At 41.2% G+C, this 27583-nt stretch overlaps 1 protein-coding gene and 2 pseudogenes across 6 annotated transcripts; 1 reads left to right on the top strand and 2 right to left on the bottom strand.

Moving 5' to 3' along the window:
* The first annotated feature begins 146 nt into the window (after nt 1-146).
* On the top strand, nt 147-4005 carry LOC112673198 (E3 ubiquitin-protein ligase makorin-1-like; annotated as a pseudogene).
* Nucleotides 4006-5706: 1701 nt separating this feature from the next.
* Nucleotides 5707-8412, bottom strand: LOC112673080 (U1 small nuclear ribonucleoprotein C-like; annotated as a pseudogene).
* A 3484-nt stretch (nt 8413-11896) lies between these two features.
* LOC112673081 (P antigen family member 3-like) lies at nt 11897-18425 on the bottom strand. 6 transcript variants are annotated; one of them, XM_025468603.3, is made up of 6 exons: nt 18239-18421; nt 18086-18123; nt 17259-17350; nt 16718-16829; nt 14520-14645; nt 11897-12011 (listed from the first exon to the last, which is right to left on the bottom strand). In XM_025468603.3, exons 3-6 carry the CDS (start codon nt 17340-17342, stop codon nt 11989-11991), a joined length of 345 nt encoding a protein of 114 aa, XP_025324388.1. In that variant the 5' UTR covers nt 17343-17350; nt 18086-18123; nt 18239-18421; the 3' UTR covers nt 11897-11988. The 6 variants fall into 6 exon arrangements, with proteins under 6 accessions (XP_025324388.1, XP_025324386.1, XP_025324389.1 ...); XM_025468601.3 differs by having other exon boundaries at nt 18231-18420; XM_025468604.3 differs by having other exon boundaries at nt 18275-18404.
* Between the last annotated feature and the right edge of the window lie 9158 nt (nt 18426-27583).

Below are 27583 nucleotides of genomic sequence, written 5' to 3'. Positions count from 1 at the left end.
CAATGCCCTCCTCTGCCGGGAAGCTCCCTGTCTCTTTCTGTCTGTCTCTATATATCTTCTTAGAGAGATCCTATATTCTCATCCTTCAAAACTTACCTTCAGCATCTCAAAGTCCATTTATCCATAACTCCACATGTATAGCCCTCATGGAGAGCTTGTTCTGCAACTCTACCTCATTTGTCTGTCTCACCTATGAGGCTGTGATCTTCAGGTTATTTTTTCTTTCATTTACAGGCTATATATATACAACTCAAGTTCCCAACAATGCCAGTGGAACCAATTTTTTAAATTGTGGTATGTTTATACAATGGGATGCTACTCAACAATAAGAATGAATTATCTTCAGACAGCAGAGTGGATAAATCTCACAAACATAAGTAAAAGAAACACATACTCCATTAGCTTTACACTTATATAAAGAGCAAAAATAAACCATGCTCTTAGAAGTCAGACTAGTGGCTACCCTAAAGTAGAAAGTGACCGGTTGCGGGGGGCGGGATGTTGAACACAGTTGGGGCTTCTTGAGTACTGGTCATGATCTGTTTCTTGACTTGGATATGTTCACTTTGTGAAAACTTATCAAGTTGCCCATAATTTTTGTGTGCTTTTGTGCGTGTTACCCTTGATAAAGGCAAAACTAAACTAAGGTGGTTAACCATAAAGACAAGCAAAGAAATTACCAGTTGTACTTCAACAACAGAAAGAAAGGATGAAAGAAGAAAGAAAGAAAGGAAAGAAAGAAAAGAAGAAAGAAAGAAAGAAAGAAAGAAGAAAGAAAGAAAGAAAGAAAGAAAGAAAGAAAGAAAGAAAGAAAGAAAATAAGAAAGAAAATAAGAAAGAAAAAAGAAAAGCAAGGAAATAAATACCATAACATTCAGGATGAGAAGAGAGGGAACCATGACTGACAGAAGTCACCCAGAGGACTTCTAGGGTGCTGACAATGTCTATTTCTTAAACTGCATGGTGGTTATATAATTAGTCTTTAAAAATGAATGTATGTTTTATGTACTTTTCTGTATTATATTTTACCACTAAAGTGTTTTTATAAGTATATACATTCTCAGGATGTATTTGTAAAGCAAATAGCTATATAAATCTTCCCGTCCATGAATCAGAGTATAGAAGAAATATCTAAAATATTATCAATGTAATTTTATATCTGGAGGAAGTAGAAAAACAATAAAGCCCAAATTTAATGAATGAACTAAATGACATAAATGAGCAGAAATAAACAGCATCAATTCTTGATAGAGATCATTTGAATGCCTAGAAAGTAGGCATAGAGTGAAAATAAATCAACATCACAAAAGGCATATGCAAAAGTCCAACAGGTAGTATTTTGCTGAATGGGGAAATCTGAGAGCTTTTCCTCTGCTGTCAGGAAGAAGACAGGGATGTCCATTGTCATCGTTACTCTTTAACATAGTGTTGGAAGTCTTAGCCTTAGCAATGAGACAACAATAAGAAATAAAAGTTATCTAGATTGGCTGAGAAATAGTTGAACTTTCACTATTTGCAGATGACATGATAATCAATACAGAAAACCTCAAAGACTCCACCAAAAAATTGCTAGAATAAATGAATTCAGCAAAGTTGCAGGATGTAAAATCAATGTACAGAAATCTGTTGCATTTCTGTACACTAATAATGAAGTAGGAGGGACGCCTGGGTGGCTCAGCAGTTTAGCACCTGCCTTTGGCCCAGGGAGTGATCCTGGAGTCCCTGGATCAAGTCCCACATCAGGCTCCATGCATGGAGCCTGCTTCTTCCTCTGCCTGTGTCTCTGCCTCTCTCTCTCTCTCTCTCTCTCTCTCTCTCTTTGTGCCTCTCATGAATAAATAAATACAATGTTTTAACAATGAAGTAGCGACAAAAATTCCAGGAATCAATCCATTTATAATTGCACCAAAAACAAGATACCTAGGAATAAACCTAACCAAAGAGGTAAAAGATCTGTACTCAAAACTATGGAGCACTTATGAAGAAAATTGGAGAAGACACAAATAAATGGAAAAAATTCCATACACATGGATTCAAAAAACACACCTTGTTAAAATGTGTGTACTAGGGGATCCCTGGGTGGCGCAGCGGTTTGGCGCCTGCCTTTGGCCCAGGGCGCGATCCTGGAGACCCGGGATCGAATCCCACATCGGGCTCCTGGTGCATGGAGCCTGCTTCTCCCTCTGCCTGTGTCTCTGCCTCTCTCTCTCTCTCTGTGACTATCATAAATAAATGAAAATTAAAAAAAAAATGTGTGTACTACTCAGAGCAATTTCCACATTTAATGCTATCCATATCAAAATACCACCAACACTTTTCAGAGACCTAGTACAAACAATCCTGAAATTTGTATGGAACCACAAAAGACCCTAAAGAGCCAAAGTAATCCCGAAAAAGCAAAGCAGGAGGCATCAGGATTCTGGACTTTAAGCTATATTTCAAAGCTGTAGTCATCAGGACTGTGATTCCGGGCAGCTCTTTCAGCCCAGGAACCCAGTCCCTTTGTTTTGATAAAACCACCTTTTTTGAACTGAAGACATCTCAAGAATTCTTTCTTGGCCATCAGCTCTGAGTCCCCCACTTCAACCCATATCAAAAGCAGGAAGAAAAACTACAAGCTAAGGTATTTCATGCACGGGTTTGTAAGGAAGGAGATAACTGTCGCTACTCTCATGACCTCTCTGACAGTCCTTATGGTGTAGTATGCAAGTATTTTCAGTGAGGATACTGTATTTACGGAGACCACTGCAGATATAACATAACAAGTCATTGAAACAGGAAGAAGTGACTGCTGCAGATCTAACTGCAAAATCATCCCTTGCTGCTTCTTCAAGTCTCTCATCGGGAGTTGGACCAGTTGTTGAAATGAATACAGGCAAAGCTGAGTCCAGAAGTTCAAACTTTGCTACTGTCAGCGCAGGTTCAGAACACTGGGTGAATGCCATTGAGTTTATGCCCAGGCAGCCTACTGTGGCTGTACTGCCCCTTCCTTCACTGAAGCACCCCCGCAGGGGTCAGTGATGGAGGAAGAATCAGAGAAAGAACAGACAGCAGTGGAAACAAAGAAGCAGCTTTGCCCCTGTGTTGCAGTGGGAGAGTGCTGGTATGGGGAGAACTGTGTGTATCTCCACGGAGACTCATGTGACACGTGTGGGCTGCAGGTCCTCCATCCGATGGATGCTGCCCAGAGATCACAACATATGAAATCTTGCATTGAGGCCCATGAGAAGGACATGGAGCTCTCATTTGCTGTCCAGAGCAGTAAGGACATGGTGTGTGGGATCTGCATGGAGATCGCCTACGAGAAAGCCAACCCCAGTGAGCGTCGCTTTGGGATTCTCTCTAACTGCAACCACACTTACTATCTCAAGTGTATTAGCAAGTGGAGGAGTGCTAAGCAATTTGAGAGCAAGATTATAAAGTCCTGCCCTGAATGCCGGATCACATCTAACTTTGTCATTTCAAGTGAGTACTAGGTGGAGGAGAAAGAAGAGAAGCAGAAACTCATTCAGAAATACAAGGAGGCAATAAGCATTAAGGCGTGCAGGTATTTTGATGAAGGACTTGGGAGCTGCCCATTTGGAGGGAACTGTTTTTACAAGCATGCATACTCTGATGACTGTAGAGAGGAGCCACAGAGACAGAAAGTGGGAACATCAAGCAGATACCGGGCCCACGAAGGAACCACTTCTGGGAGCTCATTGAGGAAAGAGAGAACAGCAACCCCTCTGACAACGAAGAAGAGGAGGCTGTCACCTTTGAGCTGGGCGAGATGTTGCTTATGCTTTTGGCTGCAGGTAGGGACGACGACCTGACAGACTCTGAAGATGAGTGGAACTTGTTTCACGATAAGCTGGAAGATTTTTATGACTTAGATCTATAGCAGCTTTGCGTGGTGTATGACCTGGTCTGCTGAGCCTCAGAGAGTAGCTGTCCCCTGTGCTGGTGTGGCAGTGCCCGTGTCTCTCCTAGGCAGGCCTATCAACTCCAGGTGCTGTCGTGATTATTTTTTTTAAAAGCTCTTATTTATTTAGTCATGAGAGACACAGAGAGAGATTGAGGCAGAGACACAGGCAGAGGGAGAAGCAGGCTCCATGCAGGGAGCCTGACGTGGGACTTGATCCCGGGTTTCCAGGATCACACCCTGGCCTGCAGGCGGCGCTAAACCACTGAGCCACCCGGGCTCACTGAGCCACACAATAATCCTGTGTCGTGATTATTTTTACCCAGGACCTGTCTTCTCAATCCCTCGCCTTCCCCCATGGAGTGTGTTGTTTTTCTCTGTTTAAAAAAAGTTACAAAAATAAACCTTAAAGCTAGTTGTTTTGTAACATGAATTTAACTGTTAGTTAGCAGCGTAGTTTTGTTGCGTCATCTGTTTTCAACCAGATTCACACAGTTCTAGGGTAGTTTATGGACTCCACACTCAACTTTGAGGTCCCCAGGTTCAAAAGTAACAGCGGCGGTCCTGCTTTGGGGTCCAAGAATAGAGGTGACGGGTGTCGGATCGGAACCTACTACAGACTCACAAGGTGGATACTCGAGGTTTCTGGTGAAATCTGCACATCTGTGTTTTTATCTCTTCCCTACCCCTTAACTCCCACCTGTGCACTTGTTCTGTGGTTTTGGTCTCTTGTTTAATTGCACACAAGTAATACTACTGGGTAACCAGAACCAGGTGCAAATGTGTTGAGTTTTACTGTGTTTAGCACAATGGGAAAATTGGTGAAAGAACACATATAAAGAAGATACAGTGTATCTGTATACAGATATACATTTCATTTCAATGAATACATTTCATTTCAATTTCAATAAATGAAATGCTGATCTGGAAGTGGACTTCCAAGGGCTATAGACTTGGTGTGTGTGAGTGTGAATATAAGTGTGTGATAAGCTTCTTGTCCCTGCATAGATGCTGTGTTCTTAGCCTTAGTGGAAAAACTCAGGTTAGTGGTTTCAGCCTAGTGTGGCAAATAGATTGTAAAGGACAAAACAGTATATTGGTAGCTGTAAATAGAGCAGTACTAGTTCTGTCTATATATATAGAGAAATGGGCTTAGCCACAGAGGTTTAAATTGTCTGGTTGTCCCATATAGTAACAAAAAGCAGGGCTCGGATACACAGTTGTATTTAATGTTTTATGGTCTCCCAGCCTTTCCAGCCCAGGCACTTTTGGACAAATGTTTGTCCTTGTTTGAGGTTTTGTTGTTGGGTTTTTGTGTTTGTTTTTGTGGATATTTGCCTCATTCCATCCCTGAGCTTTGCAGGTTGACAGATGTGATTCCTAACTTAAGTTTAAGGTGTTTCTTGTAGTGGAGTCATTGGTTGGCAGGAGTTAAGTCATGCTTTTCCAGTAAAGGGGGGATGGGGGTCGTTATCCACGAGATGAGCTAAAATTAAGTTGTTAGAAGAATTTCTTGATTGGAAATTTTAGCTTTGAGTTTTATCGCTCTATTTCCTAAAATAACTTGGAAGATGCTCCTCGTTTGTTCATCTTCTGCTTTGATTCCTTGGATCCCACCCATTCTTTCACTTTAAGAAAAAACGAGTAATTGTTGCAGAGGTCTCTGTATTTTGCAGCTGTCCTTTTGTAAGAAGCACTTTTCCCAAATAAAACAATTAAAAAAAACACTGTGATTTGGGAGATCTTGATTCTTGTCTCATGGAGTCAAAGAATGAATCTCGTGGACAACGGAGTGTGAGTAAAGCAATATAAGTTTATTAAGCAAAGATATAGAGAAAGCTCTCAGAAGTGAGAGAGGTCCCAACAGGGTTTCCACAGAGGGCTTGTAGTGGCAGTCTTTTATTGAGAACTGACTGGGAATCTTGTGGCCTTGAGATTTTTGTGCTATCTTGGTTTGATTTAGGACTGGTGATAACATCTTTATTGGCCTATTTCTTCTTTGTGGTCAGGTTATTCTTTATTGATCACAGATAACTGTCATAAAAAATGCCCCCCACACACACACCTAGGGCAGGGTGGTCTGGCTTGCTCCCTTGTCTCTGGTTTCCTTACACCTCAGCATTTTTGGGATTTCTGTGAGTCTGATTCCATGGCCCCCTACCTTGCCATGTTTGTCCCTAACTCAACTGTATGGTAGTGGCACAAAAACAGACACATAGATGAATGGAACAGAATACAAAACCCAGAAATGGATCCACAGCTATAGGGTCAACTAAGAAAGCAGGAAAGAGTATCCAATGGAAAAAAGACAGTCTCTTCAACAAATGATGTTGGTAAAATCAGGCCACTTTCTTACACCATACACAAAAATAATCTCAAAAATGGATGAAAGAGGTCAGCCCGGGTGGCTCAGTAGTTTAGCACTGCCTTCAGCCCAGGGCCGGATCCTGGAGACCCAGGATTGAGTCCCACGTCAGGCTCCCTTCATGGAACCTGCTTCTCCCTCTGCCTGTGTCTCTGCCTCTCTCTCTCCCTCTCTGTGTGTCTGTCATGAATAAATAAATAAAATATTTTTAAAAAATGGATGAAAGACCTGAATGTGAAACAAGAAACCATCAAAATTCTAGAGGAGAACACAGGTAACAAACTCTTTGGCCCTAACTGTAGCACCTTCTTACTAGACATGTCTCTGGATGCAACGGAAAAAAAACAAAAATGAACTATTGGGACTTCATCAAGATAAAAAACTGCTGCACAGCAAAGAAAACAACAAAACTACAAGGCAGTGTACAAAATGGGAGAGGATATTTGCAAATGACATATCTGAGAATGGGATGGTATCCAAAATTTATAAAGAATTTATGAAACTCAAAACCCCAAAATTAAATAATCCAGTTAAGAAATGGGCAGAAGACATGAATAGACATTTTCCAAAGAAGACATCCAGACAGCTAACAGACACAAAAAACGCTTAACATCACTCATCATCAGGGAAATACAATTTTTTTTAATACAATTTTTTTTAAAAACTAAAACAGTTGACAGGGCAGGCCCGGTGGTCCAGTGGTTTAGCGCCACCTTCAGCCTGGGGTGTGATCCAGGAGACCTGGGATCGAGTCCCACGTAGGGCTCCCTGCATGGAGCCTGCTTCTCCCTCTGCCTGTGTCTCTGCCTCTCTCTCTCTGTGTCTGTCATGAATAAATAAATAAAATCTTTAAAAAATAATAAAACAGTTGACAATTTTATTTTCACATTTCACAATACAAATGAAAATTGCCTTTTTTTTTGTCCCACTACTCTCCTGTAAAAACTATTGTTTCTTTGATAGGAAGGGGGAGCAAGTCTTCCTTGTTATGCTTGTAGAAAACACCCAGAGTCACTGCACCATGATCTCCTGGTGAAGTAGAACAAGTAATATAAAATGAATATAAAGGGGTTCCTGTCTCTCCTTATCTGTCTGGTCGAGTCATTCCTGGCTGAGTGAGCACCATCATGGGACGGGCAGGAGGTCTCATCATTGGGGGCCCAGGCATCACTGGTATGTGGCCTCCCATAGGTGGCCTCATTCCAGGAGCAGGTCCCACTGGCATCATCCCAGGAGGAGGAAAGCCCATCATTGGCATCATGGGAGGGCCCCCCCCATATGGGGCACTGGCATCATACCAGGGCGAGGAGGACCCGGGAGACTGGGGGGGGGGGGTGGGATCATTCCCCCTGCAGGAGGAGGAGCAGAGAATGGAGTAGGAGGTATCTTTCCTTGTTGAAATGCAGCTGTTGTTTTGTCGATCAGGCTCTGAGCCTACTCTTCCATCCATTTCTGATAGTAGTCTTTCACATTCTCTTTGTGTTTCCTACCACTGCAGTGTGTTTTTCTCACAGATGGAGAGTCATGGGTGAGGTATGTGTCGCAGTAGTCACAGTAAAACTTAGACATGTTGCTCTGCAGGCCGTTGGCCACTCCGTCAAGAAATACAAATTAAAACCATGACGAGATATCACCTCACACCTCTCAGAATGGGTAAAATTAACAACACAAGAAACAAGAAGTGTTGGTGAGGATGTGGAGAAAGGGGAACACTTGTGCACTATTGGTGAGAATGCAAACTGTTGCAGACAATCAGGAAAACAGTATGGAGGTTCCTCAAAAAGTTAAAAAGTTGGGATATAGCAATTACACTACTAGGTATTTACTGAAAGGATACAACAATACAGTTTTGAAGAGGTACTTGAATTCACGTTTATAGCAGCATTGCCAACCATAGCCAAACTACTATGGAAAGAGCCCAAATGTCCACCTACTGAGGAATGGATAAAAAGGTGGTAAATATATACAATGGAATATTACTCAGCCACCAAAATGAATGAGATCTTGCCCTATGCCATGATGTGGATGGAACTAGAGTATATTATGCTAAGTGAAACAAGTCAGTCTGAGAAATACAAATACCATATGATTTCACTCATATGTGGAATTTTAGAAAACAAATGAACATATGGGAAGGGAGCAAAAAGAGAGGGAAAGAAAGCATAAAAGTCTCTTAACTATTGAGAACAACAGGGTTGATGCAAGGAGGTAGGTGGGGTATGGGCCAAATGTGTGTGATGGGAATTAAGGAGGGCAGCTGTTATGATTAATGATGGGGTAACAGAGGACTAGCTGAGGACAAAGCAAAAGCCCAGGGCAGCACACTGACAAGTCCTTGAAACAGGCAGGGGTTGGGGGGGCAGCCTGGGTGGCTCAGCAGTTTAGCACCTGCCTTTGGCCCAGGGCGTGATCCTGGAGACCCGGGATCAAGTCCCACGTCGGGCTCCCTGCATGGAGCCTGCTTCTCCCTCTGCCTGTGTCTCTGCTTCTTTCTCTCATGAATAAATAAAATCTTAAAGAAAAAGGAAAAGAAACAGGCAGGGGGACATTCCTCTATGAACTCAACTACCTCCATGTTAATACTTTGTTAAAAGCAAAAGGCAACCTTATCTAGGAGTCTGCTTTAACATATAAAATTTCCTTTAGAAATTTCCTTTCTCTCTAAACCCCAAGGCACGGGTTGGTGATCATCCCCCAAGCACATGGCCCACCGATATACATCTGAAGGGTCTCATGACTCAGGTTATATTAGATGGTAATAAATGAACTTTTCCCAACCATAGCTAGCCCCCTCAAGGTCCTGGAAACCTTGCTTCTAAAATTCCTTGGAGAATACACTATCCTAAATGTTGTGCCCAAGACTGCGAATCCAAGAAACCACCAAGGAGCCAACACCAATGTAAACACACGAGGGTTTATTTACAAGCTCGAGCTTGGGTCCAAGTATTCCCAACACAGCAGAGTAGGGACCTGGACCCTGAGGTGGGTTTCAGCTTAGTTATATGGGCTGGTCTAGGGGACCTCCAGAGGGGGTGGAGGAATTTCTCAAGTTCTGTTTACATTCTGATATGGGGCTTTCAAGGGCATTGAGCTCTGTTCTCATTCTGATATGGGACTTTCTGCCACTGGCTTGGGCTCTGTTCTCATTCTAATATGGGGCTTTCTAGGGTGTTAAGCTGTAAACTTTTTTTTCCTGTAACCGAAGTAAAGTTCAGCTCTTATTCACAGGGGCCTGGGATGGCTGTACTTGTGCTAACGCTGAACTTAAAGTGGAATGGCCTTAATTTTCTCGGCCTCCACACTAAACCCCTCCCAACTCCCAGGTATATACTTAGTCATCCCTCACAGGCCCCAGGCAGTCGCTCTTCCTGCCCACGGGTCCTGTCCCTGTGCTTTAAAAAAACCACCATTTTGCACCAAAGTCATCTCAAGAATTCTTTCTTGGTTGGCAGCTCTGGACCTCACCCCACCAAACCTCACTTATATTCCAAAACTTCATCAATGAACACTGTGCGTTATATGGAAGTGATGAATTCTACTCCTGAAACCAATATTACACTATATGCTAACTAGTATTTAAATAAAAATTTGAAAAAAAGCATACTACATCCATCTTTCACAGAAAAAATAAATAAAAAATAAAAATAAAAACAAAATGACACCAAAAAATTAACCAAGGAAGCTGATGACAGAACAGAAGGCTAGCTGAGGACAAAGCACAAGCTGACCCCCCACAAGTGACCCCTCCCCCTAGGTGAGATATTTGTGACATTCCTTACTGCCCTAAAGCTAAGGAAAGGAAGAAGATAGTTAACTTATAGATTACAATACATGAGTATTGTGCAATACATGAGTCTCCCTCAGTTTACAAATACCTTAGTAATTTACTAGAACAAAGCATTCTTATCAATAACCTAGCTTCCAGAAAGAAATGTAGATACAATTAAATGCCCTTATAACCTGCAGACCATTGACAGATACTTGAAGAAGATAGGGTGTTTTATTCCTCCAGGAAGCTCCCAACAACTGTAATTTTAATGCCTTGCTAGAAGGAAAATCAACCTTGACAATTTCAAGGCCTCCAGTATCCTGTGAGTCTACCCAAACATATGAAAATGCTTTTGAAACCTCCCTTTTCCTTACCTCCTCCAACGCCCAAGTGTATAATCAACTACCCCTCACAACCTGGGGCTGCAGCTGTTTCTGCCCAAGGGACCTGTCCTTTTGCTTTAATAAAATCACCATTTTGCACCAAAGACATCGCAAGAATTCTTTCTTGGTCATTGGATCCAGACTTCACCCTACTAAACTTCACCTACATTCCAAAACTACATCAGAGGTAATAGACTTTACACTGAAAATCATAACACTGATTAAATTAAAAGGATTTAATTTAAGGTCATGTGTGGACCTTGAATAAGATGCTATCTTCTTTTATTGTTATATCCTTAATAACATGGAATTAACTGAATGGATATATTTTTAATGAAATGGGGCCATTCAGATTACTGCTGACCCTTGAACAACATGGTTTGTTGAACTATGTGGGCCTGTGGTCCCTAGGTGGCTGAGCGGTTTACAGCCTGCCTTTGGCCCAGGGTGTGACTCTGGAGTCCTGGGATCGAGTCCCACATTGGGCTTCCTGTATGGAGCCTGCTTCTCCCTCTGCCTGTGTCTTTGCCTCTCTCTCTCTGTTTCTCTCATGAATGGATGGATAGTCTTTAAAAAAAAAAACTATGTGGGCCTACTTATACAGATTTTTTTTTTATAATACAGTACTGTAAATGTACTTTCTCTTATGATTTAATAACATTTTCTTTTTTTGTTTTATATTATACACCTTTTATTTTTTATTCATTTAAAAAAATTTTTATTGGAGTTCGATTTGCCAACATATAGCATAATTACCCAGAGCTCATCCTGTCAAGTGCCCCCCTCAGTGCCCATTACCCAGTCACCCCATCCCCCTGCCCACCTCCTTTTCCACCACCCCTTGTTCGTTTCCCAGAGTTAGGAGTCTCTCATGTTCTGTCACCGTCACTGATATTTCCCACTCATTTTCTCTCCTTTCCCCTTTATTCCCTTTCACTATCTTTTATATTCCACAAATGAATGAGACCATATAATAATGTTTGTCCTCCGATTAACATTTTCTTTTCTATAGATTACTTTATCCTAAAAATACAGTATATAAACTATGTGTTGACTTTTAATTTTTTAAGATTTTATTTATGTATTCATGAGAGACACAGAAAGAGAGGCAGAGTTGGAGAAGCAGCCTCCCCGCGGGGAGCCTAATGTGAGACTCATCCCAGGACCCCAGAAACATGACCTGAGCTGAAGGCAGGAGATCAACCATTGAGTCATCCAGGTGCCCTGTGTTAACATTTTATGTCATTGGTTAGGATTCTGGTCAGAAGCAGCCTATTAATAGCTACATTTTTGAAATCACAAAGGATCTAGATATAAACTTGTGGAATTGTCATATTTAGCAAGGTTGCTAGAAGGAATATCAATGTACACATATATTTGTGTATACCAGCTCAATCAGAATATAAAATTTCAAAGTGATATAATTTTCAATATCATTAAGTATTGATAATAACTTTAATAAAAGATTTATAAGATTCTTTGCAGAGTGTTCAAAACTTTATTAAGAGAATTTTAAGAGTCAAATATCTGCCATCAGAACAGTTTGATAGTTCCAGCTTGTTTTTGTTTACACCTGTGATTGCCCTTCACCTGTAAGACAAAATAACAGTTGGGAACATTACTTAGTAGAATTTTATTTAGATGACATTAACGGTACACAAGGGACCACACTTTTTGTTTTATAAGATACACTTCCAAACATATTTTACTAATGTATTTTAAACACACCACTCTTTCTATTGGTATAAGGAAACAAAAAGGCTGTTCATGTTCAGAACATATTAAATGAAATGAACCTATTAAAAAGTAGCTACAAATGAAAGCAAAAATTGTGTGCTTTTACTAGCAAAAATTGTGTGCTTTTACTAAAATCCAAGTAACATATAAAAGCACCTTGAACCAAATAAAGTTTCTAAATCAGTATTATTTCAATAAAAAAACATGAAAAAATATTCTGAACATAGGATATTAAAACAGTAATGTCACATTTGTTACTGCTTGAGTAAATAGAAATTCCAGTACTACAACTCTTTTTTTCTCTATTATGCAGAAGTCCAAAAATGTTTCCTTGGTTTACTTTAGTTCTAATGTCATTGGTTAAGTAGGATAACCATTTGTCCCCATTTCAACCTGTAGTCCTAGTGTGATTATGAATAATGTCTTTTTTCACACTTGACAGTGTTGAGTTTGTATAATAAATTATATAGGGAAGCCTGGGTGGCTCAGCGGTTGAGCATCTGCCTTTGGCTCAGGGTGTGATCCTGGAGTCCCAGGATTGAGTCCCACACTGGGCTCCCTGCATGGAGCCTGCCTCTCCCTTTGCCTATGTCTCTGCCTCTCTCTCTGTGTCTTTCGTGAATAAATAAATAAAATCTTTAAAAAAGAAAGAAAGAAAGAAGCTTTGAGACTAGCTCAAAGCTAGTGAGACTATATAATTTTTTATAAAAGAAAGAAATGAAGGCAGAGACTCAAAGCTAGTAAGACTATATAATTTTATATATATATATATTTAATTTATTCATGAGACACACACACACACACAGAGAGAGAGAGAGAGAGAGAGAGAGGCAGAGACACAGCAGAGGGAGAAGCAGGCTCCATGCAGAAAGCCTGATGTGGGACTCGATCCCGGGATCCAGGATCATGCCCTGGGCCGGAAGGCAGGTGCTAAACTGCTGAGCTACCCAGGGATCTCCTCTGCCTTCATTTCTGACATGAAAATGTGAAGCTCATATATATTGTGACTTAGAGCATGGTAAAAAAAAAAAAAGAAGAAATGAATAGAGACAGGGAGGGAGAAGAAATGGGAAATAGAGAGGAATAAAAAGATACCTAGAAAAGTCAGATATTTATTTCTAAAAATAGGTGCTTTTGGGGGGGGATGGCTGGGTAGTTCAGTGGTTGAGCATCTGCCTTTGGCTCAGGGCGTGATCCTGATCTGGAGATCGAGTCCAGAATTGGGTTCCCTGCAAAGAGCCTGCTTCTCCCTCTGTCTTTGTCTCTACCTCTCTCTGGGTCTTTCATGAATAAATAAATAAAATCTTAAAAAAATAAAATAAAATCTTAAAAAAAACAGAGCTTTATTATTTTTTTTTAAAAAAAGAGATTTTGTTTATTCGAGAGAGTGTGAGCCAGAGAAAAGAAGCAGAGGGAGGGGCAGAGGAGAAGCAAACTCCCCACTGAGCAGGGAGTGTGACATGGGGCTCCATCCCAGTATTCCAGGATCACCACCAGAGACAAAGGAAGATGCTTAACTGAGCCAGCCAGGTGCCCCTAAAAGTAAGCGCTTTTGAAAAATATTTTTTAAGACTAATTCACAAATATAATTGTGTATGTGTAAAGTGTACAACACAATGATTTGTTCAATATTTACACGGTGGAGTGACTACCAGATAAATATAAGTAATTAATAAATCCATCACCTCCCATAATTCACTAATTATGGGTGATTAAGGGTGAGATTTTGAATTAAGGGGTTCTCTAAGAGTCACACAAATTATGTTCAGCTGCTACTAGAACTTACTTCACTGCCTCAGCATATTTTATACAAACTGGTATTTATTCCAAATCATTTTGTATTTGTTAAAAGGCAGAAAGTATTAAACTGTAAAATTATTAGCTATTGGTTAACGTACTAATACTATAAAATAAAACATTTTCACCTTTTTTCAAAAAGATTTTTAAAATTTATTTATAGATAGAATGAGTGCACACACTAGGAAGGGTGGAGCCAAGGGAGAGAGAGAATCCCAAGCAGTCTCTGCACTGAGCACAGAGCCTGACATGGGACTCTATCTCATTACCCTGAAATCATGAAGTGGGCCAAAATCAAGAGTGGGATATTTAGCCAACAGAACCACTCAGATACAACTGTCTTCATCTTTATAATTCAACACGATTTGACCCAATTTGTTCCTATACCTGACCGTCTAATAAGTCAGGAAGTCAGGCATTTAGGTTCTAAACTACCTGTCAAAGTATCCTTATAGGTGAATTCTATTATGAAAGTAATAGTAATATTACACTTATATTATGAAAGATGTAATACTGAAGAAAACGGAAACCACATACTTTTAACGTTCATAATGGATCACATACCTGCTTCTGGCATTTTAATGGGCTCTAGGTTTGGAATTTTCAGCCCTTTCACATCAGGACCATCTTCGCTTTTATCCCCAGTCATTGGCTGAGCCACTTCCTGTAGTTCAGATTTCATTTCAGGCCCTAAAAAAAGAGAAAGGTTACAGGTTTAAGCAGTAAACATAAAATATATCTTTTTAAAATTTTATTTATTTATTTATTCATGAGAGATGCAGAGAGGGGTAGAGACATAAGCAGAGGGAGAAGCAGGCTCCATGTAGAGAGCCCGATGTGGGAATCGATTCTGGGACTCCAGGATCATGCCCTGGGCTGAAGGCAGGCGATCAACTGCTGAGCCACCCAGGTGTCCAACATAAAATATATCCAAAGAACTGATAATATTCTTTCGGTTATATGAGACAGAAGCATGTAGGCTAGTGTGAAAAAAAAGTGATGGAAAGATGGACTTCACATCTTTGTTTTTCTGTATTATGATACTGTATTTCAAATGACACTTTAAAGATAAACCACACTAAATCTGTATTTCCTTTATATTACGAAAGTGAGAGTAGAAAGCATCAGCTATCTAAGAAATCTGAAGCCTACACCACAGATAGGATGGTAATTAAAATGTAATTTCCTGGGACACCTGGGTGGTTCAAGTGGTTAAGCTTCTGCCTGCCACTCAGGCCAGGCAGGGTCCTGAAATCTGAAACCCACATGGGGCTCTGCTCAGCAGGGAGTCTGCGTCTCCCTCTCTCTCTACCCCTCCCCCCACTTGTGTGCTCTCCCTAACTCTCTTAAATTAAAAAATATTGCAAAAACGTGTAATATACAGAACGATTACCTGATTCTATTTGTGGGCCAATATGACAAATCCTATATTAGTGAGATCCCGCGCCTCAAAATTTTATTAGACAAAATTAACTAGTTAGATTTCAGTATAAAGACCCTCTAACTAATGATAAATGACTCATGTATAGAACAAAGAAAAAAATAACAGCAAAACATTACTGACTAATAAACTTCTTACAATGAGAATAAAGGAAGTAGGGTAGAAAGAAATTAATGGGCTTTAATGCCAGTCATACTGTAGAACCCACTTAATGGGGAATTCTGAAAATAACCCACAGACAAATAATATCAATAATTCACTACAAGTAATTGATAAAAATGCTATATTTGGAAGGCATTCATTTCTTCTTTCATAATCATTTTAAGATATTTTTGATTTTCCTAGTCACAAAATTATTTAACTACATTTTAAACGCACATAAAAATCATAATAATATGGTGACCCTGATACCAGTTTCCTGAATGATCCACCACTTACCAAACATACCATACCAAAAGATGAATCGAACAGGGGCCATGATTAATTGAATACTTTTCTGGAGTCTCACTCCTGCTCCACTGAACTGGATTTATGCCTGTGCCAGTATTAAGCTCCTTTACATTGCAGACACATTTCACTATTCAGCATTTTATACAAAACAGCTCACTTGTTTGTACAACAGTACAGATGGTAGGAATAACACAACTCTTTAAAAAAGGTTTTAGAAAACAAAACAAAAATCTGAATTCTTCTTTTAAGTAATCTCTACACCCAATGTGGGGCCTCAGCTCTCGACCCCGAGTTCAAAGAGTCACATGCTCTCACTGAGCTAGCCGGGTCCCCCAAGAACACAAACCCTGTAATGAAATCTGAATTATGTCTCCGTGTGCCAAGCAGTCTTTAGCAAAGTACAGTCCCCGAGCCTTCGTTTTCTCCTTTTTCAAATGGGGCTACCATCCCTAAAGCAAATCGGTTTAGCTCCACATGTTAGAAGGTATGTTGACTCGGCACTCCGCAAATACTGTTAAAAGCTGCTTATGCTTTCGATGAAATGAATGAAAAGGGCACCTTAGAATGTTCTAGGAACAAATTAGACTAGTGAATCGATGTATGGCTTTGTAGTTAAACAGTGTCCTGTAATTTAGAAGACTGTTTTCAAGGACACTGATCAAATCTTGAGGACGAAGGGGAAATTCAGTACCGGGAAGGACTGCATGAAGCTGTAAACTGTACTCTCCTCTTCCCATTTCAATCCATTTTTCGGAAATGACCGAGGTTCTCCTGGAATGTTTTCCTTCCTCCTGGTCTGGTTAGGTCATAATGCATGATGCACACATACACGCCCCGCCCCCATAAGCACTGTTCTTCCCTTTCCCTTCACCTTGAATAACAGGTGCTCCTTCAACTTCTTTCCCTTGATCGGGTATAATATCCTGAGTCTTAGTTGGTTTCTCCTTTGGTTTCAGCTGCTCGGCCTGTGTGGGGGGCGGTGTCTGCATACAAATAAATAGTTGTGTCGTTAACACATGCCAACAGTATAAAATATACATCATACACTTTTAGGGCAGATAATGAGTAAGTATAAAGACAGTCCCCAGACATGATTCTCTAGACTTATTCTTAAAAGTTCCTCTTCCCACACAGCGGGTACTCAAGAAGAGGTACCCCCAACCACTTTGGAGGCTACTGTAAACTCTGCTGGGGCGGACAGGTGCAATCTGTTGTTAATAAGCATGACCAAGAAGTCACAGCGTGTATTTCCACCACGGGCAGCACAAATACGGAATCCTTCGGGTTCAGAGTCTCCCTCCCTTTATCAGCCGAGGAGCTCTTATCGCTGTATCGGTACGTTTGTAGCTCATCAAAATTTCCAGAGAATGCGATGTGTGGTAATGGGAAACATCAAATATGGCAGTACTCACAACCACACGCGCAGCTGGCTGGGCAGATCCTCGATCCTCTCTTCCTTGTTTGGATCTGGATCTGGATCTCACACGGCCACTCATGTTTCACCCTGAAAGTAGAATCTTGGCATTTGGGAAACATACTCTAACGGAGAGGTATACCACTTCCAAGGCCAAATGTTTTGATATCTTTCCTTTGAAAATACATTCAAAACCAACCCAGGGTAAGTATACAGTACACGCTGTGGTCGCACCAAATGTACTGGCTGCAAGATCATCTACATCAGCCAAGCTGGCCGAGAAATCACCTTAAGGACAGGCGAAAGAAAACACGAGGCTTAGTCTCACAGTTAGATTCCCCCCCACTAAAGGCACTGGAGAGAACACTGCCGGAAATTTAAACCTCAGTCGCTGCTGCTTTCATCACATTCCCGTTTACGAGGTTCATTTCCCACCCTTCAATAATGCTTTATTGGAACACAGAGAAAGAAACCGTCCTTTGCATAGTGCCTATGGCTGTCTTGGCACGGTCAAGGCAGGTGTCTGTCTAGTCCCAACACAGACCCACCGCCCCCCGCAAGCCTTGACCCTCTGCCCAGTGCACTACCAATGTCGGGGACCCAGTTACGAGCCCACAGCCTTCCCTGTTCCCTGGCCTTTTCTACACCGCCCGGTCCGTTCCCTACCCACGGTCCCACCGAGGACCTCGGCCTCTGTGCTCTGCCGGCAGTTCCCGGTGTTGCCGGGACTCCGACAGCCCGACCAAGCCCCCCCACCCCCCACCCCTTCCGCCCAGGCTTAAGGAACCCCGTCTCCGTCTCCCCTCCTCAGCCCACCGTCCTCACCTGCCCCGGCACGACCACGAGGATGAGTGAAATGACGCCTGTGAGGAGAAGGGCGAGAGCTCCTCAGAACCTACATGTATGTAGTTAGCACGTCACAGATCTACTGCCCCGACCACCCCGAGGCCCACCGGCTCTCCCCTCATACTTGCTCACACTTAAGGTCCCGGAAGGACTGATTTGGGGACCTACTGCTTCAAGTCAGGTAGCGAGGACGCTCAGGACAGAGAGAAAGCGACCCTGACCAGTCGATCTCAGTACCACTCCCGGAATGGCGGGCAGCAATGCGCATGCCCGGCAACGGTTGCTCAGAGCAAGGCGCACGCGCACTGGCGGCTCCCAGCGGTGAGCGTGCGCGCAGCATTGTGTGCGTGCAGGCAGGGGTGAGGCATTCCCGCCTGTGATGCAGAGCCTCGCCACACGGTATCTGCTGACGTGAAGAAATGACGCTTGAAGCGTCTGTTTTTCCAAGCACCCAATCACTCCTATGCATCCCCGACATACCCTTAGTGGACGGTGTGTCTCAGAGAAAGCGCTGAGACAGAAATGGGTATTAAACATTATAGTCCCGGGAAGCCTGGCTGGCTCAGCGTCTGAGTGTCTGCCTTAGGCTCAGGGCATGTTTCTGTTGTCCTTCCCCCTTACTGTGTCTCTGCTTCTCTGTGTATTTCATGAATAAATACATAGAAGCATAAAAAGGAAAAAAAAACATTTTAATCACATTTTTACATGTGCTGTGATTAAGCATTTCTTTCTATGGCTCTGTTTTCCGTGGTACTTTAATGAATTTGCTCTGTCTGCCTGATTAGCACATTAATATGTAAGTTTTTGCTTTGTTCCTGCACATTTAAATCTGTGGATTGGTATATAATTTCTCAGTTTGCTTCTGTAGTCGTTCAGTCTGTGTATGGTTTAGAATGTTCTGTAGCTATTCTTCCTTCAGAATTAAGCTACTCTCACCTTGGTGTTTAGTAATAGTGATTATGCTCCCCATGTATTGTACTTCCCACTTATCAGGCAAACACTGCATAAGCATACTTGAGTTTTTTCAATAAGTGTCAGGGAAAGCCCTATCTGCCGAGAGCCGTAGTAGTCTTGACAGTGGCAGGGCTGATGTAGAAGTTGGTGTAGAGAAGGTCATTCAGTGTTGAGGGAGTGTGTGATTAAAATTGGGTAATATTACTTATAGAGGGACGCCTGGGTTGCTCTGTGGCTGAGGGTCTGCCCTCTCCTCAGGCATGATCCCATGTCCTGCGATCAAGTCTCACGTTGGGCTCCCTTCTGTGCATCTGCTTCTGCCTCTGCCTATGTCCCTGCCTCTGTCTGTGTCTCTCATGAATAAATAAATAAGATCTAAAAAAATAAGAGTGATAGAATGGTTTAGGTTTAGTGGATACAGCCATGCAAGAACATGAAGACAAATCTTCAAAATTCTGTGGTTGAAAAATGTCATTTGGTACTTTTTTTCTCTCTGTCCTGATGCCCCTAACATGCTGACATCTAAGTTTAACCTGCTTGGTGCTTAAGGTCAAATTTATTACCCACCTTGTGCAATGCAAACCTCACACTTGCCTCATAAAATGGGAACACAGTAGGGAAATGGGGTCCCTTAGCTACAATCCAACAATGTATGGCATTCAGCTGCACTCCAGCCCAAGCACAGCTCTCCACAAGATGCCAACTATTCAAGAAGTCATATGTAGCTGATTACTCTTTTGCTGGTGAGTTCCCATCGGTGCCAAGTGACTTCTGACATATGTAAAACAGACACTGTTATCTGAATTGTTTTAAAGTTTTATTTCAATCCCAATTAGTTAACACACAGTGTTATTTTAGTTTCAGGTGTACAATATAGTGATTCAACAATTTCATACATCACCCGCTGCTCTTCATGACAAGTGTAATCTTTAAACCGTGTATCTGAATTTTTTTCGTGTATCTGAATTTTAATGCGAAACTTTGCAGATGGAACTTATATTTCATCAACTATACATTTTTGTAGCCCTGTGGCTCATATCAAAGATGTCTTTTGTGCTTGAAAACACTGAATTTCGTGAAGACAAAATGAGGGTTCTCACATATATTGGCATGTACTTCTATAGCAGCATTTATTGGTCACCGGGAATTTTATGGTAAAAAAACTAGTGTTTTCCATACTGTGATTTGTAATTCATAGTGGGGCATGAGTTTAATGTTGTGGATCATAAGCAGCATTTTAAAGAAATGAGGTAAAATAAAACAGAAAATACCAGAGTGGCCTGCATGTACAATATACCCATGGACACCCCCCCATATTTGTATGGCTAGTGAATTATGTCAATATGCATATTTTTCATGCATTGTGATACAAATTTTAAAGGTCAGTACTTTAGAGAGTATCAGACAAATACCTAGAGGCCATTTCTTCAGATATGCATGAGGATGATGAGTTGGGACCTGCTCAGTCTAAGTTCACAGTTTTCAGTAGCTTTCGATATAATGCTGGAAATTGTCAGTGTAGTTTGAGTATGTGCAGCTTTACTGTAGGCATTTGACCCTAAGCAAACTCTCTTGTGGAATCCTGAGCTTCTGAGAAGAGTGATGAGTGTTGGGGTTTTGATTCATTATCTCTGTCAAAGCCCACTTTCCTATTGTCTCTTTCTACAGCAGTGGGATGTGTTCATGGGTGTGCTTCTGTACTTGTCTGATGCTGCCTGGGTCCATTCTTTTTTTTTCCTGTCCCTTTATTATGCTATTATGTACTTCATTAGATATCCAGTGACGGTGCCATTTATATTGTTCAATGTTGAGTAGAGACACCAGCAGCACCCACCCAAGACTGTCCCTGTGGTGTGATTCCAGATGGGGTTCTGACTGACTGACTTCCCTTGGTTCCTACCCATTTTCTGACTCTGGTTCTCTAAATTTTATGTAGATTCTGGGAGCTACTGAATTTTTCTTCCAATCAATTTGTTTTCTGCAAGCTAACCTTGGTTGCAATCAAGGACCTGAACTGCTTCGGGCTTTAGCACATGTGTGAGAAGTAGGTAAGTGACATCTACAGATATGGGGTAGGTGCAGTGGGGAATCTGGGCTTGATTACCTGCCCTAATTGGGATTGAAACAGTAAAATTCCAGTTAGTATTCAGGGATGAGAATCTTTCAGCCTGCAAGAGCACTGTTTCAATAGTTTATTAAATAATCACCTTATAAAATATACCAAACTCATGACAGTCATATTACCTCCGGGAAGAGAAGGGATGAGGTAAGTAATGCACCTGGGGATGCAGTTAATAGGGACTTTTAAACCAAAAGATCCATTTCTTCTAAAAAGACTCTAAGCAAAAATGACAAGAAGTTAGCTAATTGTAGAAAAAAAGTCAGTAGTCCTGAATGAGGTTCCCTTTGAAGGTAGGGAAAGGGGGACTAAGTTGTTGCTGCTGGGGAACAGTAGTAGGAAGGGCCTGAAAATTTGAAGGACTGAAGTATAGACAGTGTAATGAGAAATAACCATTTTAAGTCTGTAAGCAATCAGTTCAAGATCCACTTTGAGGGACACCTGGGTGGCTCAGTGGTTGAACGTCTGCCTTTGGTTCAGGTTGTGATCCCGGGGTCCTGGGATCGAGTTCCATATCAGGGTCCCCGCAGGCAGCCTGCTTCTCTTTCTGCCTGTGTCTTTGCCTCTCTATGTCACTCATGAATAAATAAATAAAATCTTTTTTTAAAAAAAGATCCACCTTGAAACTTCCATAATCATGCTCAAAGTTTCTCTTTCAGTTATAGGACTGAGGTAGTTGAACAACAAGTTGTAAGTTTTTAACAGTAGGTTCCCAACTTAGAATGGTAAGTTGAATTCACAGCCTCATTAGCTTTTTTATATCCATGTTAAGGGAAAGAGAACTGGCATCTGGATGTAGAGACAATTTTCATTGCAAATCTTACATTTTCTAATAATCATTTTCTATCATTTTTCTTTCTATCATATAAATTTAAAGCTTCTTATGATTGGCTTTGTTTCTCATGTTAATAACCAACTTAGTTCTAATACTTGGTTTTGCAAATGTCCTAACTCTCAGTAGGGGAAATCCTATTATGATAAAAAGTAGAAAGTAGCTGCAGAAAAACAGAAACTAGCCTGATTCATAAATTGTGCATGTACTGGCAACTTTAAACAAAGGATTCTGAAAGACACCTGGATTTCAGAGATGGTAGGCAGAACTTGAGAAATTTACCTTTTACTCAGAAAAGATTTGTAATTCTGATTGGCTCTCTGAAGAGTCTTTACCAAAGAGGGAAAACATAAATGAAACAGGAGAATATTATCAATATGAGTGTCTTTAAAAGAGGTTCTAAATTCAACATAGTATGTCAGTCAGCTGATTATATTTGACTCCTTACATCTTCATAGAGTTTGGGATATATCCCGCCTGGTACAAATACTTACTCTGCACTTGGTTTTTCTTTCACTCCCTGTCATGCTCCTCAATACACTATCATCTCTGATCTTACTGAATGTTTTATACAATGTAATGCTATCTTGCTCACTAGTTCCGAGCAAGAAAATTGTTTTATAGACCACATGGAATTAGTAATCTGGTTTTACTATATACCTTATTATCCAAAAGCAGCTGGCCTTATAGACTATTGGAATAATTTACCAAAGTCCCAGTGGTAGCATCTTATTAGCAACCAAGGATCGATTTTTCTCCCTCTTGCATGGAATATAGTTTCTGACTTATAGTTATTGTTGTTTTGTTTAGGGTCAATTTTAGGCTCTATTAATCAACCTCTCTTCTTAGTTACCTGTGCTGCTCCTCTCTGATTCTTTGGACTATTATCTCTTTCACCATCCTTCTACCTCACCCCACTCCTGTATGATGTACTGCTGCTGCTGTTGGTTGCCTAGTGTTGCACCAATCCAAGAATCTTTGCTTCTCTCCTTTTAGATCTGTTCAGTTCTGTTGTTGAATATGCCAGTATGGGGTGTGTAGTTCTCTAATACTATTGCAAAAAGAGTACTGACTTAGAGACACTCTGAGAAGCAACTATGGCTGCATTGCCTTCCAAGTCAAATAATCACAAGAATGCATTTGTAGGTGTCAATGGTGACACTTTGTATTTAAGTGTTTAGGTGTATGCCAAGGGGGAGCTAAAGACCAATGGCAGAACACAGGAGTCCTCTATCAAGGAGCTTCTGTGGTGGCATAGAGTTGGAAGGCTTTGCCCATGGATACATAGAGGAGGTGTCTGATGATGCAACTTGGACCAGGGCCCTCAGGTCCAAGGCAAGAGCATAAATCCTAACTCTATGTCCCACACAAATTTGGAGGGAAAGGCCACTTTAGCCTCCCCATTGTTTTCTTCACTAAAGGAAAATATTTTCTTGCCCCAAAAGAAACTCCTTATTCCTCCACCACAGAATTGACTCTCTTGTGAAGAAGATTTTAGAAGCTGGTGAAGACTGTCAATCCTAGAGCATGATTGGAATCTTCTAAGGTGATGGGAATGACAAAGCCGCTGTGTATGCACCTATATCTGAAGCCCAGTCTTCCTGGAGGAAGAAGGACTGAAGAATGTTACCACCTGGGTGAAGTGTATGGTGGATCTCAGTTGTTGGTAAGCCAACGTTCAGGAGGCTAATGTCTTCAACTCCTCCTTAACTGCTGGGGCTCATTAGCCTCCACAGAGCAAGATGGGAAAAATCCATGCTGTGGCAGCTTTGTTGGCTTCTACAATCTTTTGGTTGTATAGCCACTTGAAATAGAAAAAATTGGCAAGAGTTTTATTTCTCCTTTTGACTTACTAGATTAGTGCCAGGGACCAGATCTTTGAGAACTTACCTACAACCAGGGATCAATTTTAAAGATGTCTGTTTCATTTTATTATTTTCAAAAAAATATTTATTTATTTGATTTGGGGCGAAGGGCAAGAGCAAGGAGCCTGATGCAGAGTCTCAATGTCATGATCCAGGAGGTCATGACTGGGGTGGAACCAAGAGTTGAATGTTTAATGGACTGAGCCAACCAGGGACTTCCGTTTTAATCTTTAAATCAAATTTATTTTTTTTCTTTATTTTATTTTATTTATTTATTTTTTTTAAATAAATTTTTTTTATTGGTGGTCAACTTGCCAACATACAGAATAACACCCAGTGCTCATCCTGTCAAGTGCCCCCCTCAGTGCCTGTCACCCATTCACCCCCACCCCCCACCCTCCTCCCCTTCCATCACATCTAAATGATACTGACTTTATCGACCCATGAACACAGTATGTGTTTCCATTTATTTAGGTCTTCTTAGACTTCTTTCCTCAGCTTTTTGTCGTTTAAGGCATACGGATCCTGTGTGTGTTTTGCTAGGCTTGAGGGGAGGAGGCTGTTGTAAATATGGTATGGTATGTGTAGTTTCGGCTTTTTGTTTTGTTATGTAATCGCTCATTGCTAGCATGTAGAAATTTGCTTGACATTTTGTGTTGAGCTTGTATGCTGTTACAACGTTGAATTCATTATTAGTTCTAGGAGGTTCTTTTTTAATTTCATGGGATTATTTCTGTACATAATCATGTCACCTCTGAATTGGAATAATTTTATTTCCTCCTTCTTGATTTTTCTTTTTTCTTTCCTTTCTGCAATGGCTAGGCCTTCCAGCAAATATTGAATAACAGAGGGGAGAGTGGATATGTTAGCCTCATTCCTGGTCTTTGGAAGAAAGCACACTGTCCTTCTCCATTAAGAAGGATGGAGGGTGTAGGTATTTTTGTAAGATGCTTTATATCCAGGTTAAGAAAGCTCCCTTCTGTTCCCGGTTTGCTAAGTGCGTTTTTCGTGAATGGCTGTTGAATTTTGTCAGATGCTTTCTCTGCATGAATTGATGTGATCATGTTCTTTTTTTATATGATTTACTAATTATTTACTAATAATTACTACTATGATTTACTAATTATTTTTTAAAAGATTTACTTATACTTAAGAGAAAGAGAGAGAGTGGGTGTGTGTGTGTGTGTGAGTGTGAGCTGAGGGTTGGGGGAAGGAAGCAGAGGGAGAGGGACAAGCATACTCCCCGCTGAGCATGGAGCCCAACATGGGGCTCCATCCCAGGACGCTGAGATCATCATGACCTGAGCCAAAACCAAGAGTTGGACGCTTAACCGACTGAGCCACCCAGGCAGCCCTATTAACTGATTGTTAAATACTACACTGCCTTTGCAGTTCCAGGATAAGCCCAATTGGGTCAAATTGTATTATTATTATTTTTTTATATATTATTGAATGTGATTTTCGTACTCTCTCTGATTTTGGTATCAGGGTAATGCTAATCTGATAAAATGATTTGAGAAATGTTCCCTCTCTTCTATTTCCTTGAGGGGGTTATGTAGAATTGCTGTTAGTTCTTCTTAAATGTCTGGTACGATTTTCCAAAGAAAATCACGGCCTGGAATTTCATTCTTGAATGTGTTTAAATTAAAAAAAAAAGTAAATAATGTGTTTTTCAGATTAACCGGGTGATTTTTTTGTTCTTTGGTTTTTGGTTGAGCTTTATTTTTTTTAATTTGTAAATTGTCTTTTTTTTAATAATAAATTTAGTTTTTATTGGTGCTCAATTTGCCAACATACAGAATAACAACACCCAGTGCTCATCCTGTCAAGAGCCCCCCTCAGTGCCTGTCACCCATTCACCCCCACACCCCGCCCTCCTCCCCTTCCATCACCCCTAGTTCGTTTCCCGGAGTTCGGAGTCTTTATGTTCTGTCTCCCTTTCTGATATTTCCTACCCATTTCTTCTCCCTTCCCTTCTATTCCCTTTCACTATTATTTATATTCCCCAAATGAATGAGACCATATAATGTGTGTCCTTCTCCAGTTGACTCATTTCACTCAGCGTAATACCCTCCAGTTCCATCCACGTTGAAACAAATGGTGGGTATTTGTCGTTTCTAATAGCTGAGTAATATTCCATTGTATACATAAACCACATCTTCTTTATCCATTCATCTTTCGATGGACACCGAGGCTCCTTCCACAGTTTGGCGATTGTGGACATTGCTGCTAGAAACATAGGGTGCAGGTGTCCCGGCGCTTCATTGCATCTGTATCTTTGGGGTAAATCCCCAGCAGTGCAATTGCTGGGTCATAGGGGAGATCTATTTTTAACTCTTTGAGGAACCTCCACACAGATTTCCAGAGTGGCTGCACCAGTTCACATTCCCACCACCGGTGCAAGAGTGTTCCCCTTTCTCCCCATCCTCTCCAACATTTGTTGTTTCCTGTCTTGTGAATTTTCCCCATTCTCACTGGTGTGAGGTGGTATCTCATTGTGGTTTTGATTTGTATTTCCCTGATGGCCAGGGATGCGGAGCATTTTCTCATGTGCTTGTTGGCCATGTCTATGTCTTCCTCGGTGAGATCTCTGTTCAGGTCTTTTGCCCATTTCATGATTGGATTGTTTGTTTCTTTGCTGTTGAGTTTAATAAGGTCTTTATAGGTCTTGGATACTAGCCCTTTATCTGATAGGTCATTTGCAAATATCTTCTCCCATTCTGTAGGTTGTCTTTTAGTTTTGTTGACTGTTTCTTTTGCTGTGCAGAAGCTTTTTGTCTTGATGAAGTCCCAGTAGTTCATTTTTGCTTTTGTTTCCCTTGCCTTCCTGGATGTATCTTGCAAGAAGTTGCTGTGGCCGAGTTCATAAAGGGTGTTGCCTGTGTTGTCCTCTAGGATTTTTTTTTTGTTTTTTTAAATATTTTATTTATTTATTCATGAGAGAGAGAGGCAGAGACACAGGCAGAGGAAGTAGCAGGCTCCATGCAGGGAGCCTGACGTGGGACTCGATCCCGGGACTCCAGGATCACGCCCTGGGCTGAAGGCAGGCACTTTAACTGCTCAGCCACTCAGGTGTCCCATGTCTTCTAGGATTTTGATGAAATCTTGTCTCACATTTAGATCTTTCGTCCATTTTGAATTTATCTTTGTGTATGGTGTAAGAGAATGGTCTGGTTTCATTCTTCTGCACGTGGCTGTCCAATTGTCCCAGCACCATTTATTGAAGAGATTGTCCTTTTTTAAAAAAATAATTTTTTTAAAGATTTTATTTATTTATTCTTGAGAAACAGACAGAGGCAGGCAGAGACACAGGCAGAGAGAGAAGTAGGCCCCATGCAGGGAGCCCAATGTTGGACTTGATCCGGGTCTCTAGGATCATGCCCCAGGCCGAAGGCAGACACTAAACCACTGAGCCACCCAGGAATCCCCAAGAGACTGTCCTTTAGCTAGTGGATAGTCTTTCCTGTTTTGTCGAATATTACTTGACCAAAGGGTTGAGGGGCCATTTCTGGGTTCTCTATTCTGTTCCATTGATCTATGTGTCTGTTTTTGTGCCAGTACCACACTGTCTTGATGACCACAACTGTGTAGTACAACTTGAAATCCGGCATTGTGATGCCCCCACCTCTGGTTTTCTTTTTCAATATTCCCCTGGCTCTTCGGGGTCCTTTCTGATTCCACACAAATCTTAAGATGATTTGTGCCAA

This window comes from Canis lupus, chromosome X (assembly GCF_003254725.2).
Source record: "Canis lupus dingo isolate Sandy chromosome X, ASM325472v2, whole genome shotgun sequence".
Taxonomy (NCBI): Eukaryota; Metazoa; Chordata; class Mammalia; order Carnivora; family Canidae; genus Canis; species Canis lupus.
The sequence above is the reverse complement of the archived record's forward strand: the minus strand, read 5'-3'. Positions and strand labels throughout refer to the sequence as shown.